Source organism: Corticium candelabrum, chromosome 3, assembly GCF_963422355.1.
Source record: "Corticium candelabrum chromosome 3, ooCorCand1.1, whole genome shotgun sequence".
Taxonomy (NCBI): domain Eukaryota; kingdom Metazoa; phylum Porifera; class Homoscleromorpha; order Homosclerophorida; family Plakinidae; genus Corticium; species Corticium candelabrum.
Window position 1 is genome coordinate 6,943,536 of NC_085087.1, and position 15,657 is coordinate 6,959,192.

General features: G+C 41.8%; 2 protein-coding genes across 2 annotated transcripts; both read right to left on the minus strand.

Moving 5' to 3' along the window:
- Window positions 1-2,629: 2,629 nt before the first annotated feature.
- On the minus strand, window positions 2,630-8,655 carry LOC134177151 (uncharacterized). Its single transcript, XM_062643894.1, has 8 exons — window positions 8,335-8,655; window positions 8,092-8,217; window positions 7,821-7,946; window positions 7,628-7,753; window positions 7,437-7,565; window positions 7,287-7,382; window positions 5,467-5,712; window positions 2,630-5,404 (listed from the first exon to the last, which is right to left on the minus strand). Exons 1-8 carry the CDS (start codon window positions 8,456-8,458, stop codon window positions 2,943-2,945), a joined length of 3,435 nt encoding a protein of 1,144 aa, XP_062499878.1. The 5' UTR covers window positions 8,459-8,655; the 3' UTR covers window positions 2,630-2,942.
- Window positions 8,656-11,967: 3,312 nt separating this feature from the next.
- Window positions 11,968-15,158, minus strand: LOC134177715 (uncharacterized). The gene is made up of 6 exons (XM_062644493.1): window positions 15,023-15,158; window positions 14,630-14,755; window positions 14,435-14,554; window positions 13,229-13,354; window positions 12,313-12,338; window positions 11,968-12,093 (listed from the first exon to the last, which is right to left on the minus strand). The coding sequence occupies exons 1-6, from the start codon at window positions 15,045-15,047 to the stop codon at window positions 11,968-11,970; spliced, it is 549 nt and encodes a 182-aa protein (XP_062500477.1). The 5' UTR covers window positions 15,048-15,158.
- Between the last annotated feature and the right edge of the window lie 499 nt (window positions 15,159-15,657).

The window sequence follows — 15,657 nt, forward strand, 5'->3', positions numbered from 1 at the left end:
TGTACCACAACTGACATCATGCACTCAAAATTGAATATTTATCTAACTAAACTCTTACTTCTAGTAATGGAGTGAAGTTCTGTGTTTATAGCAATAGTTGTCTCAGTGTTGTAGGTATACTAGCATAGAAGCTTTTAGAAGTCATGTATACTTTTTCGTGAGTGATGTGTTTATGATGTAGGTCATACTTCTGCAGTGGTGAGTGTCACCTCCTCTAAGAAAGCTGGAATTGTGGATGATGACAAGACAGCTCAATCAGTAATTTGTTTGACTTTGTTGTTCAAATTTCAACTCATGGACAGAAGGTGTATGCAAGCAAGCAAATGACAATGTAGACAGACAGACAGACAGACAGACAGACAGACAGGCAGACAGACACAGGCAAGCAAGCGAGTAGGTTTATTTAGATTTCATCTAATAAATATAATCCATCAAGATGGTAATGTACATGTTTCTCATTGATCTTTAGAGTCCAGGCAGCTCGGGGTATGCTCCATGTGCTTCCGAACTGAATGACACAACTCACGGACACGAACAGAAAGCAGGTGTGTACAACGATGTGTTGGCTTGAGGTGAAGATAATCAGGAACATGATCACGTGGATATACAAACAGTCGAGCCCAACAGAAATGATGAAAATGGCCAGTTTGATGACGTTGAAAACACATACATGGAGATGAAACTGTCCGTATCCAATAACAAACAGAACGAGACAGGCAAGAAATACGAAGACGACGACTCTGAAAACGAGTCTTAAGGTGGAAAGATTCTGTCCACACTAGTGTGATGATAACAACAAGGAACATTGGGAACAGGTTGGTAGATTAGAGTAGAGAAGTCATAGACATCAGTAGTTACTAATCTCTATTCATATGCTCGCCCTATGTAAGCCATCCCCGTAGATTTATAGAACTGCATGCTGGCATATCAGTAATTAATTAATAGACATATCTATTGTGCTGTAGCCTGTAGGATAGTAGACTGGTATACTGTCTCTTGCATAATTATAAATCCACCCTACCTGTTGTACATTTTATTGTGTTTTTGACCGCCTAGTCAGTCACAGAGAAGCTTCTAATTTATATTTTCATTACAAAATTATTTGCTGTTTATCTAAGTCTAAATTCAATCTCCTTCACACCTTGACTAGAGAATTTAAAGTTGCCAAGTTGGGGAAAAACATCATTACCTTCCTAAATCTTGTCTGCGCATGTGCTGTAAAGTGAATATTTTATCATAGTAAACAAATTTGTGGCGTTTAGTGTAATTGGTTTCTAAGCAAGAACTCGTTAATATTTACACACTACTATCTAGCATTTCGTCCAACCGCCTTTAGCTCTACGTATCGCTTCTACGCGACGGGGAAGACTGTCAACTAAAGTCTGTACAAGATCAACAGGAATTGACGCCCACGCTGTCTGCACCGCCGCCCAGAGATCGGCTGTTGTTCGAGGGTGCAGACGATTTACCCTCACTTTCAGCCAGAGCTACAGATGTTCTATTGGAGTGGCGTATGGAGAGCGAGACGGCCACTCAAGAACATTGACGTCATTAATTAGCACGAAGCGACTCTCTCGTCGAAACGCAGTGTGGATTTTTACGAGGTCGTCGAGCGTTGAGACCTTTCTCTGACAGGCGTCTACTGAGGGAATGTGACACAGGTTGGCCAGTCACGGCAGTCAAGTCTGCTTGAAGCTCTCGCAGAGTGACTTGGCGATCTCGAAGAACAACAAATTCGATATGTCGGTCAGTTCGAGTTGTTGTTTTTCTACCTCGGCCTGGTCTTCTTTTGTAGTTGATGCTGCCATTTTGAAGGCGTCTGATGACATTCTGAATCACTCAACGACAGACTCCTACAACTCCTGCCACTTCACGTTCTGACAACTCGTTCTCAAGATGGACTTCTATTTCTTGTAGATTCATGGGGCTGCACTACTTTCCTTGAGGCATGATTACACACGGACAACGCAAAGAATCGATTCAAGGACGGAAATTGGAAATAAATGATAACTGAACTGTAGGGTTACCGACGTTCGCCGCTCTGTGAGCTCCGACAGCGTATAGAAACAGGACAATTTGGCGCCATTGTCTCAACTTGCACTATTCTGAGCCATCACAGAATGTAACCGGAAGTAACGAATTTAGGAATTTCTACGTTATACAGTAAGAAAAAACATTGAAGCCAACAGTTTTGCGTCTTGTAATAATTAGTGCATAGATTTAGTGCTTTTGTTTGGTTTTTTAAACAATTACAGATCATAAGAATGAGTTTGTTACATCATAAACAATTTGCTCATTTGCTGCCAAACAAAGACGAAACGGCAATTTCTAGCAACTTAACGATGATTTAATGTTAGGTTCTCTCAGTATGAGAAAGCATACGAAGGAAACTGTTTAGATTGGACATTTGTGATTTACTGCCTGACAAACGCACTTGGATTTCTTTAGTGAAAGACGAACAAAATTATTTAGTTGTAGCTCTAAATCTAAGAACACAAGTATTGCTATATGTTGGTAGTTCAAAGTAATCATGAAAGGAACTCCTGGTATCAGTTTACACCATTCACACATCTTGTCCGTCACGTGAGTAGGGTGGATTTATAATTTTGCAAGAGTCTGTATACACCAACTGAACTGCAGCCGATCACCATAGTAAATATTATTACTCTATTTACCACAAATCCCATTCACTATCATTTGTACTACACAATCATAACCATTTGTACTTCTCTTTGTAACTCGTAGCACTCTATGCTCTGTCAATATATCAATGTATTTCTAAAAACAAAAGGTAAAATGCTAAATAGTAACAGCCATATATATGTCAACTGAAAACAATGCACATCAAGTAAGACTAGTGAGTGAATAATGTGAACATAAAACAGGTAACGTTTGATTCCTCTTAACAAAACAACTCTGCCTACAAGTGCAGACTAACACAGTCATTTATGTGGGCAGATGTGCTCCACCAAACTGATACTAAAGACATCTTCAGCCTGAGCTCTACAGCTGATGTTACACATTGCCTTGATCATTGCTGCCTGGCTTGCTTTGTTACCAAATTCATTTGTCCACATATTCAGTGCTGCTACAGCTTGCATAAAACAATCATCTCTGTTTTCTTTTTCTATCACTTTTGTCTTGCTCATGAAAAATGTAGGTGACAAATTTAGAACAAGGGTTTTCCAGCAACCAGAAATTTGGTTGGCTACATTCACAATATGATCGTCTGTACATTTCCTGTTTGCAGTTATTGTCAGGGACTGTTCTTGTGTTTTTCTTAATACATCATCTTTCTCGTCATAAAACCAACAGTCTAATGCCACTCTTTCACTGTGATCAAGGCTGACATCGTCCCTCTTTATGTTTCTTCTCAATGTTGTGTCCTCACTTGGTATATACTTGTCTATACATACCAACTTGCTGACATCCACGGGAATGGCTGGTCCGGGAGGTTGAATATTTAATGAAAACTGAAACTGAGGCAACCCTGGGGTCTTCACTTCATGAAGCTTTTTAGTGATGAACAGACGGATGTCTGTACACAAAGATGCAACTTCATTAAGTGGCCGTTTTGTGTCAATAGTGACAATAATATATTTCTTCAAGTGATAGATCAGTTCCAACTTGACATCTTTCTCAACTCGATATACAGACTGATTACGTGTCAACATTGGTTCATCAGAATATCTCTCAATGCAACACGTCATCAGCCGGAAATGCAATTGCTCAGGAATAAACTCGATATCACGAGACAAAACAATGAGTGACATTGGATTAGAAGCAACCGAATTAGCAGCTGCAAATGGACCTTCTGACTCGACTTCTAGCAAACAAGGAATAAAATATTCCATTTGATAGGGAACTGATGACTGAGATAAACAAAGTTTGGGGCAGACAATGAAAAAGAAATTCAAGAGATTCAGTACATCTTCATATTCTTCATGTTTCACTCCTGCCTTCTTCAAGCGATGATCAATGAGTTTCCAAGAAGCAATTCCTACTTGTCGCACTCGATCCCAATCTTTACTCAGTAAGGGAGGAGGAAGAGTAACGACAGATGCCACCACTGAGAAAACCATGAAAATCCAGCTTGGTTTGGTGACGACTATGTTATTCAGCTTCTCACTTTCCTGAGGAAAGATGACTGAACCGGCTTCATCTAAATATGCCAGAGCAGCACGAACTTCTTTCTCTTCAGACATACGACACAATCGACGAGCAAAAACCATGATATCATGGACATTGGAAAGAGCACTGCCCAACTTTTGTTCTAGAGCATCAAGGATCTTCTCTAGAACTGACCAAGTGGCTGGTATTAGACGTTTGGGTGACACATCACGTGCTATCTCTTCAATGAGTTGCTTCACTGCACTCACACCTGCATCCTCACTTGCACTGTCAGGGTCAGACACTGAATTCTCAACACAAAAGAACCAATCATCACGGTGATCGGATGGTCGCAGGATGTGCTGCTTAAATGCTTTATTACGAAACATTTTAGACAGAAATTCATTCTGTTGCTTAATCATTTCTTCATCAGCATCATTGACATGTGTACCAATCAAAAACATGACCGGCGATGCACAGTCCTTTGACTTGCCAATGTAAAGACCTTCACGACTGTCGTCGTCTCCTGCCAAAAAAGTCATGGATGCCCATAAAGACACAGCATCATAGTTTGTCTCTATCCAGTGGTTGTCTATTGGAATTGGTTCCGAGTCGGCAGAAGGAAAGTAGAATGACTTGGCCTTGTCACCTAGAAACTGAGATACATTAAATACGACACAAACGACACATCCCGATGTGATGGCTTGTCCTTGGCCAGGAAGAAGTGGCTCTTGACCTCCCAAATCCCAAATGGTAACGTGAACTTTTGAATCTTCCTTCTTTAGAAGATCAGGATCACTTTGGAAATCTCGAATAGCACGAGCAATCCCTTCAGTTAGAACTATCACTTCATCAAAGTAACTTTCTCTAGTATCAGTTGATGTAGATTCTCTACCGACTGTCGAGTCGAGATCAACACGACTGTGAAGATGTGGCCAATCTGCTCTTCCATCCTCATATTGACTCTCACCTTCACTACCCGAAACGTTTGCACTAGAATCATGCATTGCATGCATGGCTGCTCTAGCTATTTGTTTATCTAAAAATTCCTGGTCTTTGTCATTGACGAAAGTCCAATTGGATGCTTCACACACTGCCAACTCTGCCATGGCCACAGGTGTGCTCGGTTCAATGATGTGAAACTTCTGTTTGAGCAAGGATCGTTTAAAGGACGTCTTGCCAGTTCTGTCTCTGCCGACAATAACAATCTTGACTCGACTCACTTCGACTGCTCCTTGTGACAACGCTCGAACAAATAACTCACCCGCATCGGCTCCCATGCCCGTCACACCACCTACAACCATACCATCATTACAATTTGTATACTATAGTCTATTGAGTAGAAGATCAACTCACGAGGACAAAGAACGACACTCAGTATTGTTCCATCGGTTACTCCTGCATCAGCTAATGTTTGCTCATCGTGTAGTTGTTTTTTATTCAAAACAAGCAATTGATCCCATGATGAAGGGTCATCCTTGGTTTGCAATCGACGCTTCAAGGTGGCAACAGTATCAGACGATTTTGCTTTCAATTCAACAGCTTCACCAGTTAGTGATTTGGCTACTAATGTGAGCCATTCTGATCCACTGCTGTGAGATGCTATAAGAAACAGTAATCTATAATAAACTATATCAAGTGGGAAAGCACAACACACACACACACACACACACACACACACACACACACACACACACACACACACACACACACACACACACACACACACACACACACCACACCACACCACACAATGATGAGCCCTTCTATTCTAAAGATAGCTCCTATGTCATATGAGGAGTCTCTGGACTGGCATTTCTAATGCACTTAGAGCTTGGTCAGAGACATGGGCACTGACTATAGTGCAGCTCTGGGACTGGATGTCAAAGGCCACATGTACATGTCTGCTGCAAAATGCCAACAGTCTTGACCATCTCTAATCAAGTATGCTACTGAGTTGGTGAGAGAAGCAATTGTGAGTGACGTGTCCAAAAGAATTACGTTTGTGTTTACGAAGACGAACATTAATTCGAGTGTCCTGGATATTTTACTCCAATGTGACTCTTCATGACAAATACATGTACTACACACACACACACACACACACACACACACACACACACACACACACACACACACACACACACACACACACACACACACACACACACACGTGCCCCCCACACACAAATGGACAAATGTCAAGCCCTCTACGCCATACGACGTCGATCTTAAGTCAGTTGCGGAGATACCTCCCCTGCCTCTAGAGACAAGGCCTCCATGTGCTACTTGACAGCTTAGGCCAATGCTACAATCCATCTGGAGCTTGGCCGGAGTCATCCAGGTGCACTGACTATGGCGCAGCTCTGGCACTGGACACCAAGGCCCACAAGTACCCGTCTACTACATGATGTTACTTGCATGATGCCAAGCCAGCGGTCATGTTCACCCCAGTCAATGACCAGGTACTCATTTATACTCCTGAGTCGAGAGAAGCAATTGTGTGTAAGTTTCTTGCTTAAGGAAATTATGCCATAGCTCGCCATCACTGTGACTTGAACCAGCAACCCTGCAAGGTCCCGGATGTTTTCATTCTCCAAATACACTCTCAAACAAATTGAGCTACAGCAACACACACACACACACACACACACACACACACAATGATGAGCCCTTCTATTCTAAAGATAGCTCTGTCATATGAGGAGTCTTTGGACTGGCATTTCTAATGCACCTAGACCTTGGTCTGAGACATCCATGGGCACTGACTATAGTGCAGCTCTGGGACTGAACAACAAAACCTACATGTACACGTCTGTTGCAAAATGCCAGCAGTCTTGTCCATCTCTAATCAAGTATGCTACTGAGTTGAGTGAGAGAAGCAATTGTGAGTGAGTTGTCCAAAAGAATCACGTTTGTGTCTACGGAGACGAACATTTGATCCGAGTGTCCTGGATATTTTACTCCAATGTGACTCTTTCATGACAGATACATGTACTACACACACACACACACACACACACACACACACACGCATGTGCACACGCACGCACGCACACACACACACACACACACACACACACACACACACACACACACACACAGGGGTGAAACAAAAAGTGAGACAGAGAATACAAGGAAGAATGTTTACAAGGCTACAAAGTGGTTGTCCTCACCATCCGTCTCTTCAATTCCTTCTTTCTCTTCAGGAATAATTGTCTCTTCATCTTGTTGCTGTTGGAAAGTGCTCAATCTCTTTAGTAGACGGTTTACTGCAAAACAAACTCAATAATCACAACATTTAACCTTCCACTCAAATATCAGACCTTCTAATCTCTCAAAGCTGTTGCTGGGAAGTTTGTTAATATCAATTATTTGAAGAGATTCTAATAGCGCATGATGAGCACGTGTGTAGTCAGCAATATTTGAGAGACTCTTTGACCATGACACGAGAGCTGAAAACAGAAAACCAGCAATTGTGAGAGATGCAGGGAAAGAGAAATGAGGAAATTCTGACTGGAGATTTTGTCCGGGCGATTTTGAGGGAGAGAAACTCTTTCATTGTCTACAGCTTCTGAAAGAAGTTTCTCAGCTTCCTCATTTTTCCCTTTTCTCATCAGACATTCTCCCAAACTTTTTAATGCTGTACAAATCAAGACAGATTAATACACACAAATGCTGATTTGACATTATAGAACATTTAGACATACGCATTGCTGTATTAGGATGTTTCTCATGGAGAGAATGTCTGTGTATCTCAAGTGATTCTCTTAAATAATTTTCACTCTCATCCAATTTTCCTGATTCCATTAAATAAGATCCGAGTTGAGAAACAGCTGAGAAGAACAAGAGCTTGTAAACAACACGTGACAATTATGACTGATTTATACTGCAGTATACAACATGTGGCATTATGATAATCAGCATGTCAAGCTCACAATTCACATAAAGTTGATATCAAAACAAAGACAAGAAACTAACCTGAACCCACACGGAGATGCTTTGGATGGAAATGTGATTTCAAAATCCTGACACACTCCTTTATCAGTTCAATAGATTCACTTTGTTTACCTTGTTGGTACAGACAATGAGCAAGTGACGACTGAACTGAAGAAGATAAACAATGATGATATTATAGACAACACATTCAATCAACGCGAGGTGAGTAGAGTTGTTCAGTAAGAGTGAGACGTCTTACAATTGTATCAGACAATCAACACATACCATCAGCAATAGCAACAGGATCTTCTGGTCGAGCAGATTTTATGATCTCCAGACACTCTCTCAATATTCTTTCAGCATCAGAAAGGTTCCCTTGATCCATAAAGCATCTACCAAGCACGTTCATAGCTAAAACAGCAATAAAAATGAGAATTAAGACAAAACAACTTTCCTTGGTAATTAAGTTGCAAGACAACAATCAATGTCTATAATATATTTCAATGCAGTAGTGAGAGATGAGTTCTTTCTCACACAACATACAACCACTGTTCCAGTCTGTCCATGATAACTGATTAAATAAACGAAAGTTTTCTACAACACGTACCCCGTGCACACTGCCATTCTAGTGTAGCTATAAAAACGTGCACAGGGTGAAGTGTGATCATGCGCAACAACAGCAACAGTCAATAATCAGTGTGCTTGATACATGTAAGAGTGTTCCATAATAATATAAAATTTGTAGAGCTCGTCAGCCATGTCCAGCCCTTTAAGAAAAGAAAAGCTAATTTTACTACTTTGTTCAACAGATTTTTGATGCTATAACTTGCAGTGATGCCTATATTTTGATATCTGGCAATTTTATAATGAAAGACAGACAAATAGACAGAAACACAAACAAACAAATTGACATATGAAACAGACAGACAGAGAGACATACCAACACACCGACAGTGAAACAGACAGACAAACAAAGAGACAGACAGACACAGACAGATGGACAGACAGGCAGACAGATGGACAAATGGACAGACAGACATACGGACAGACGGATGGACAGACAGACAGACTGACGCACACCAGCTATAAGTCAAGCCCTCTAGAGCATTAGATATTAGATACTCTTGTGTCTGTTTCCTTAAGCCTGGTTCACAATATTGACGCCGATGTTGATGTCAACGCAGCGTCGTGACGTCCAGGTATTGTGAACAAGGACAAAGTGGCACGGCGTCATGACGTCAAAATAGAGCAAAGTTCTATTCCAAAGTCAAAACCCGGAAGTTGTCAGCGTCAAATGTAACCACGTGGGCATTTTTAGCGAATCAGCAGAGCTGCAAGCTTCCTGGATCTAGAAATGGAAAAAACGTGAATGACGGTGCAAGAGAAACAGCAAGAGAAGGATCAACATCGGAATAGTTGTCCATGATTAGACACGTGTACGCAATCTGACTCGAGACTCCAGACCAACCTTGACGTGCAACTTAGTGACGTCTCAAGATATTGTGAACAGGACAACGCTGACGTTGGTGTCAATATAGTGAAACAGGCTTTACAGATAATGTCAGTATATATAATTGCTGTATCTCATCATGCAACAGTAATTTGGTTTCCTGTTTACATGTGCTTTGTCTAACATAATGAGACAAACCAAAAAGATAGAAAATAGAGAGAAACAATGGTCCACAAGAGAGATGTGAAACCTGAAGAGATCAATGAAGAAACCTTCATTGATCTGTCGCACTTGGCAGCTCAACTAGAGCCAATTGCGCTTTGTGCTACGTGCCAAAGCGCGCACCTACGTCTGAAGATCGGCATCAACAGGATGGGATTTGCACTCCCACTGTTGTTTGAGTGCACCAACAAGTAAGAATGTGCCGTCTTAGAGTTACTTATCGACTGGACTATTTTTCTTTCTAGGTATTGTGGAGTTGACGTTCGTACCGGCCATTCCTGCCATTCCTCGCAGAGAGTGACTGCTGGTCAGGCGTTCGAAGTAAACAGACGAATGGTGCTAGCAATGAGAGAAATTGGGGGTGGCCATGCTGCAATGCAGGTACAAATTTTCGTTTTCATATCTTGTGTTTCTGTTTATTACTTATTTTTTTATATATAGAAACTAGTAGCAGTGGTTGGGATGCATGGCGGACTCGCAAACGAGCCGTTTGCGTCCCACCAGAAGGCCGTGGAAGCAGCGGCTACTGCGGTTGTCAAGGACCAGATGGCCAGAGCTGCTACCGAGCTCCGTACTCTCTGTGATTCTGCTGTACCTGATCCTGGTAATCAATTACTTTGAAATTGCAGTTGATTCACGCTTCGACGTGACGCGAATCCTACGTGGTGATTGGCGTAACCTGACTCATGTGACAGCACGTGACACAAATGCTGCTTGATGATTGGACATTTGATTGCACTGTACATTCCCCGTACAAAAATGCCCGTGGACAGCCACAGTTTGCACAATAGTTTTCAAATAACCTCTGATCTCTTACTAATTATGCTGTAATGTCAAAAAACTTGGTAGTGACTAATTGGTTTTTGTAGCTACATACCGTCCTGACAGTGATGATGATGATGATGACAGTGACTTTCTTGGCTTTGCCACCACTGATGATGTTGTGGATGTCGCTGTGTCGACTGATGGCACGTGGCAGAAGAGAGGACACCAGAGTCTTTTTGGCATCCAGGCTGCCATCTCAGCTGTCACAGGCAAGGTGCTCGACTTTGAAATCCAGAGCCGGGTTCTGCAAAGAATGCCAGTCCTACGGCTCTTGGGATCGGTCTACTGAGAGGTTTCGCCTGTGGAAGGAGGCTCACGCTCCAACCTGCAGCCTCAACTACCGAGGTTCATCAAACAGCATGGAGCAGCATGGGGCGGTTTTGATGTGGGGCCGGTCATTGGAACTGCATAAACTGAGGTACACCACCTTTATAGGTGATGGCGACAGTTCCTCATTCAAGTCAGTAATTTATGCAAATCATTTAGTGTTCATAAGTGACTGTGACTGTTGTGCTTTCAGGTCGGTTCTAGCAGCAAAGCCCTAGGTGACGATGTCACCATCACCAAGAGTGACTGCATCGGCCACGTGCAGAAGAGAATGGGGACACAGCTGAGGAGGGTATGGGCAGAACACAAGGATGTCGAGATTCCAACTCCATCTGGGGAGTCCACGAGGAAGGGGTTGAAGGGCGCAAACCGGTTGACTGCAGGCCTTGTCAACAGGCTGCAGAATTACTATGGCATAGCCATTCAAAGCCACATTGGTGACAAACCTGGGATGATCACTGCCATCACAGCCATATACTGTCACCATGCCAACGACCACTCCTACTGTCCACCTGGTGAGAGCTCGCGGTGTAAGTATAACCGTGGCGATCCCAGCTATGCCCCAAAGGAGATACAGCCAGAAGTCCTTGACCTCATGGAGCCAGTTTTTGAGAGGTTGAGCGATGAAGACCTACTGGAGAGATTGCAACGCGGAGACATGCAGAATTCTAATGAAGCTCTTCATTCTCTCATTTGGAGGCGTTGCCCAAAGGGGGTATTTGCATCTCTTGAAATTATTCGGCTCAGCACATCTCTGGCCGTTATCCAACAAAATGTTGGCAGTATTGGATTGGCTAATGTGCTGCACTCTTTGGGAATTCTAGACACTGATGTTTCCATACTCCTTCTTGAGAAACTGGATGTCAAGAAGGAGAACCAGTTGCTCAGACAGCAAAGTGTGGAGTACAAGAGGAGACAACAGGTGCTGAGAGGGATGAAGCATGGGGAGGATGCGTTGTGGCAGAAAGAGACGAGTAGTTACGAGGCAGGCGGTTTTGGGATGATTGAGGAGGAGGAGAGTGGATCAAGCAAGGTGCTCGAAAGAGGAGGAAGAAAGTGAGAGATCAGGAGGGTCAGTCAGCAAGTAAACGTCCTCATCGTGCTGCAGCATCTGTCAGCACTCCACCATCTGAGACTTGTCCACCACCAGCATCTCCGAGGCGTCCACGAGGTGGTGACGATTCAGACTGGTCTCCATCAGGACAGTACTTTGTCATCATCTGTGGTCATTCCCTATTCCATGTATCTTGTGTCCTCTGTGGTCATTCCGTATTCTGTGTATCTTGTATTCCCAAAACATTTTGCTAGGCGAAATCCAGTTACACCTCCACGTAATGCCTAGTGGTAACAGTAGGTTTTGAATATGGCCAGGCTATATATTTGAAACCTACTAGCTAACGTAACTGGTGTACATTGTAACAACTGCAGGTTTTGCTTACTGATATGCTCAGCTTTGGTTTCATATCTACACATATTGCAGTGTATGGTATTGCAGTGATTGTGTATCAATAAATATAGTCGTTGCAGTGTGAAATGAGTAAACATGACATTGGGGCACTGTCTTTGTGCTGTGTGTGTATGCGGAAGAATAAACAAAGTCGAATTTACGCAATAGCAGGAAGCGGTTTGGGAGGTGTGCCAAAGTGGGAGTTCCTAAAGTAGGCGTCTGACAGATTTGAAAGCCTAAAACTAAGAAACGGCTCTGTTGTGGACTATGAAACGTTGCAAGCAGATCCCCGGCATGGTGGTGCACAACGTATGCGGGCTGGATTTTTGATTGCTGCTTTTGATTCCGTTTGGTTGTACATTAGAGGCGGAAAACATTCAAAAAATATTATTCTAAAATCGCAGAACGAAGCAATCAAAAATCGAACTCACAGGTCTTTGTTGTATCGCTAATTTCTATGTCTTGTGCAAATTTGAAGTGCGTAGCGCGTTGCGTTACTTAGGAGTACATTTTGAATACGCGCGCTTGGGGGAGCGTTGCATATTACGCATTGTTATTGGTCAATTTTCTAACTACCCGTATGTGAACGGTAACGGCACTACCTATGTACTTGCAGATCACCGTTACTATCCGTCGAAGAACAACGGTCCTTCAGCTCCTAGAGCATCTCATGTATTCAAGATGGAGTAACCAGGTGTATCTCCTTCATGAATTCATGAAGAGATCAAGATAGAATGCACACTCCAGTAAATTCAATAATAAAGAAACTCTCACACATACACAAACACACAAGCAGGAAGAGACACAAGAGAAAGACAGACAAACTGGTGGCAAGACAAACATTATATCCTCTTGTCAAATAAGTTAAAAATCTTTCAAAACAACAATTACTCACACACAACACTTACTACTTGTCACACGAGCATCATTAGCTGAGACGTATTTCTGATATATTGACAAGCTCTCTGCTAGCAATCGTGTGGCATCCATGGATTTGTTTTGATAGTGGTAACATCTACCCAGAGCACACAAGACTGTAAATACAAACAACCAAAAGTCAGTCACACAGTAATATACCATATACATACAAGTACACACAACATCATATTTGACATCCTAAGATGTTAATTAAGACATAACAGTAACTTAGTTGATATGTTATTACTAGTAAATGTAACTGACTCAATACACATGCATCTCTTAATAGTCACTTGATCATAAACTTTGAGATGTCAAGTGCAAGTGTCACTTGATTATCCACCTATAATGCTTCACATTCACATTTGACAAAATATTTTAATTAATTACACACACACACACACACACACACACACACACACACACACACACACACACACACACACACACCCGTCCTTGTTTTACGACTCTTATACCCACATAGACACCCTTGATAGTATTTAAACAGATATGATAACTGAGCAACCGATTACTAGATGGTGACCACATTAATATTAATAACTCTCATCATAACAGTTTAATCCACCAAAACAATCATTTGTCAACAGTTAGACAATTGTGTCTCACACACTTCATTCACGTCTCACTCTGTCTCATAAAATGCACTTGCTGCCTTTACACATTCTTTTGATCAAACATTTAAATCAAGCAAAACAACACATATCCAGGGTTTTCCATAGGGTGTCTATTAATATTAACTAGTTCATTAATTTTTGACATTACTGACTGACATCAAGTAATAATTGATATCCATCAGTGTTGTGTAGGGCTTCATAGACTCAATAAGTACATGAAAGGGTTCTCTTGTTCAATCAAGAGGCACATTGCTAACGCTTGTAATCACTCACTCCAGCATTGCTATCCTGGATAAAATCACTCTTTGTACACATAAGTCTGACAAACAAGTTACGTTTGTAGTGCTCTAAATAATTGTTTCTACTGATTAGACATTTTGTCTTAACATTTCAAAGTTAGTCAAACTTCACACAAAGTTGTACAGACAAACATTTCTCAATCTTTGTTTAAATCAAATTTGAACCCACAATACTACAGACATTTCCCTAAAACATCATGCAACAGCTTCCATACGTCCTAGTTTATGTGTAACTTTCAACAAACATTACAATACAACTCACTGGTAGCTAATAAGACATTAGGTGTCTCTTGTCTCTGAACTGATAGAATGTCTTCAAGAAGAGCTTGTCCTTTCATATATTCTCCATTACTAATGTATGTCTCCCCCAGATAACGAATAGCTAAACATCACAACAGAGACACAAACCATTAATTTAGAATTCCTGCAATATTTTCAATCAAACAACATTCCTCACCTCCCAGTCTCATTTCGTCTTTTGTGTCTAAATTCTCTTCAGCCATTTGTTTGGCTTGTTCTAGAACTTTAACTGCCTCACCAAAATTACCTTCTTTATTAAGTGTCACTGCTCTCTCATCAAGATCTATCAAACACAATCATTGTTGTACTCAAACACATTCTGTTTCTCAGCAACATGCAACATGTTAGACACACACACACACACACACACACACACACACACACACACACACACACACACACACACACACACATACACACACACACACACACATACACACACGCACACACACACACACACACACACACACACACACACTAACATCTCAATTCACCACAATTTTCAACATTAAAACTAAAACATTAACATTTACAATATTGCAATGCTTACCAATGAGCTTCCTTCTGATCTCCATGGCATGTGTTAACTTAACAAGGAATCTACCAGAACATAAAGTCACCACAGAATTTGTAGTAAACAACGCTATCTTATTGATATCTACATATCTGTCATACGACCTGTCGCATTTCTGACTTAATACAGATATGTTTTCTTTCAATATTTTCCCGCCGACAAAAGTAGGAGGGGCCAACATTAGTCGCCAGCCACTCCCCAGCCGGGAAAGTAAAGTGGGAGGAGTAGCCAAGTAGGAAGGGCCAACTCAGCTTGTTGAATCGCTGCGCGCGTTCATTGCGAGAACAGAACACGAATAGAACGTGACACAAACGCTAGAACTGCAAATACAATGCGAAAACTGATCTCAATGAAAAGTAACCGTCGAGACGTCTCAACATTCAAACAAACGCGAGATTGAGTAGCGATGAGGGCGTGGCCTACATTGAAAAAGCAAATTTTCATCTCTTCGTTGCTCACTCTGCCTCCTTCCTACCCTCCCTTGCACAAACTTCCTTCTCTCTACCGATTGCAAAAGCACGATAACCTAAAATCAACTTTCTTGTCTTGCAATGAACGTGCGACGTTGTCCATTCGCTCACATGCGATTAGAGAAACATAGACAAACGTAA

Bases quoted from the DNA above. Each gene is read 5' to 3' on its own strand.
- LOC134177151 (XM_062643894.1), bottom strand. From the start codon at position 8,458: ATGAACGTGCTTGGTAGATGCTTTATGGATCAAGGGAACCTTTCTGAT. The intron at 7,754-7,820 runs GTATGTCTAAAT...TGATTTGTACAG, and splicing joins ACATCCTAATACAGCAATGC to CATTAAAAAGTTTGGGAGAA. The intron at 7,566-7,627 runs GTCAGAATTTCC...TTCTGTTTTCAG, and splicing joins TCGCCCGGACAAAATCTCCA to CTCTCGTGTCATGGTCAAAG.
- LOC134177715 (XM_062644493.1), bottom strand. From the start codon at position 15,047: ATGGAGATCAGAAGGAAGCTCATTG. The intron at 14,756-15,022 runs GTAAGCATTGCA...TGTGTTTGATAG, and splicing joins GATCAGAAGGAAGCTCATTG to ATCTTGATGAGAGAGCAGTG. The intron at 14,555-14,629 runs GTGAGGAATGTT...TGTGATGTTTAG, and splicing joins AGACGAAATGAGACTGGGAG to CTATTCGTTATCTGGGGGAG.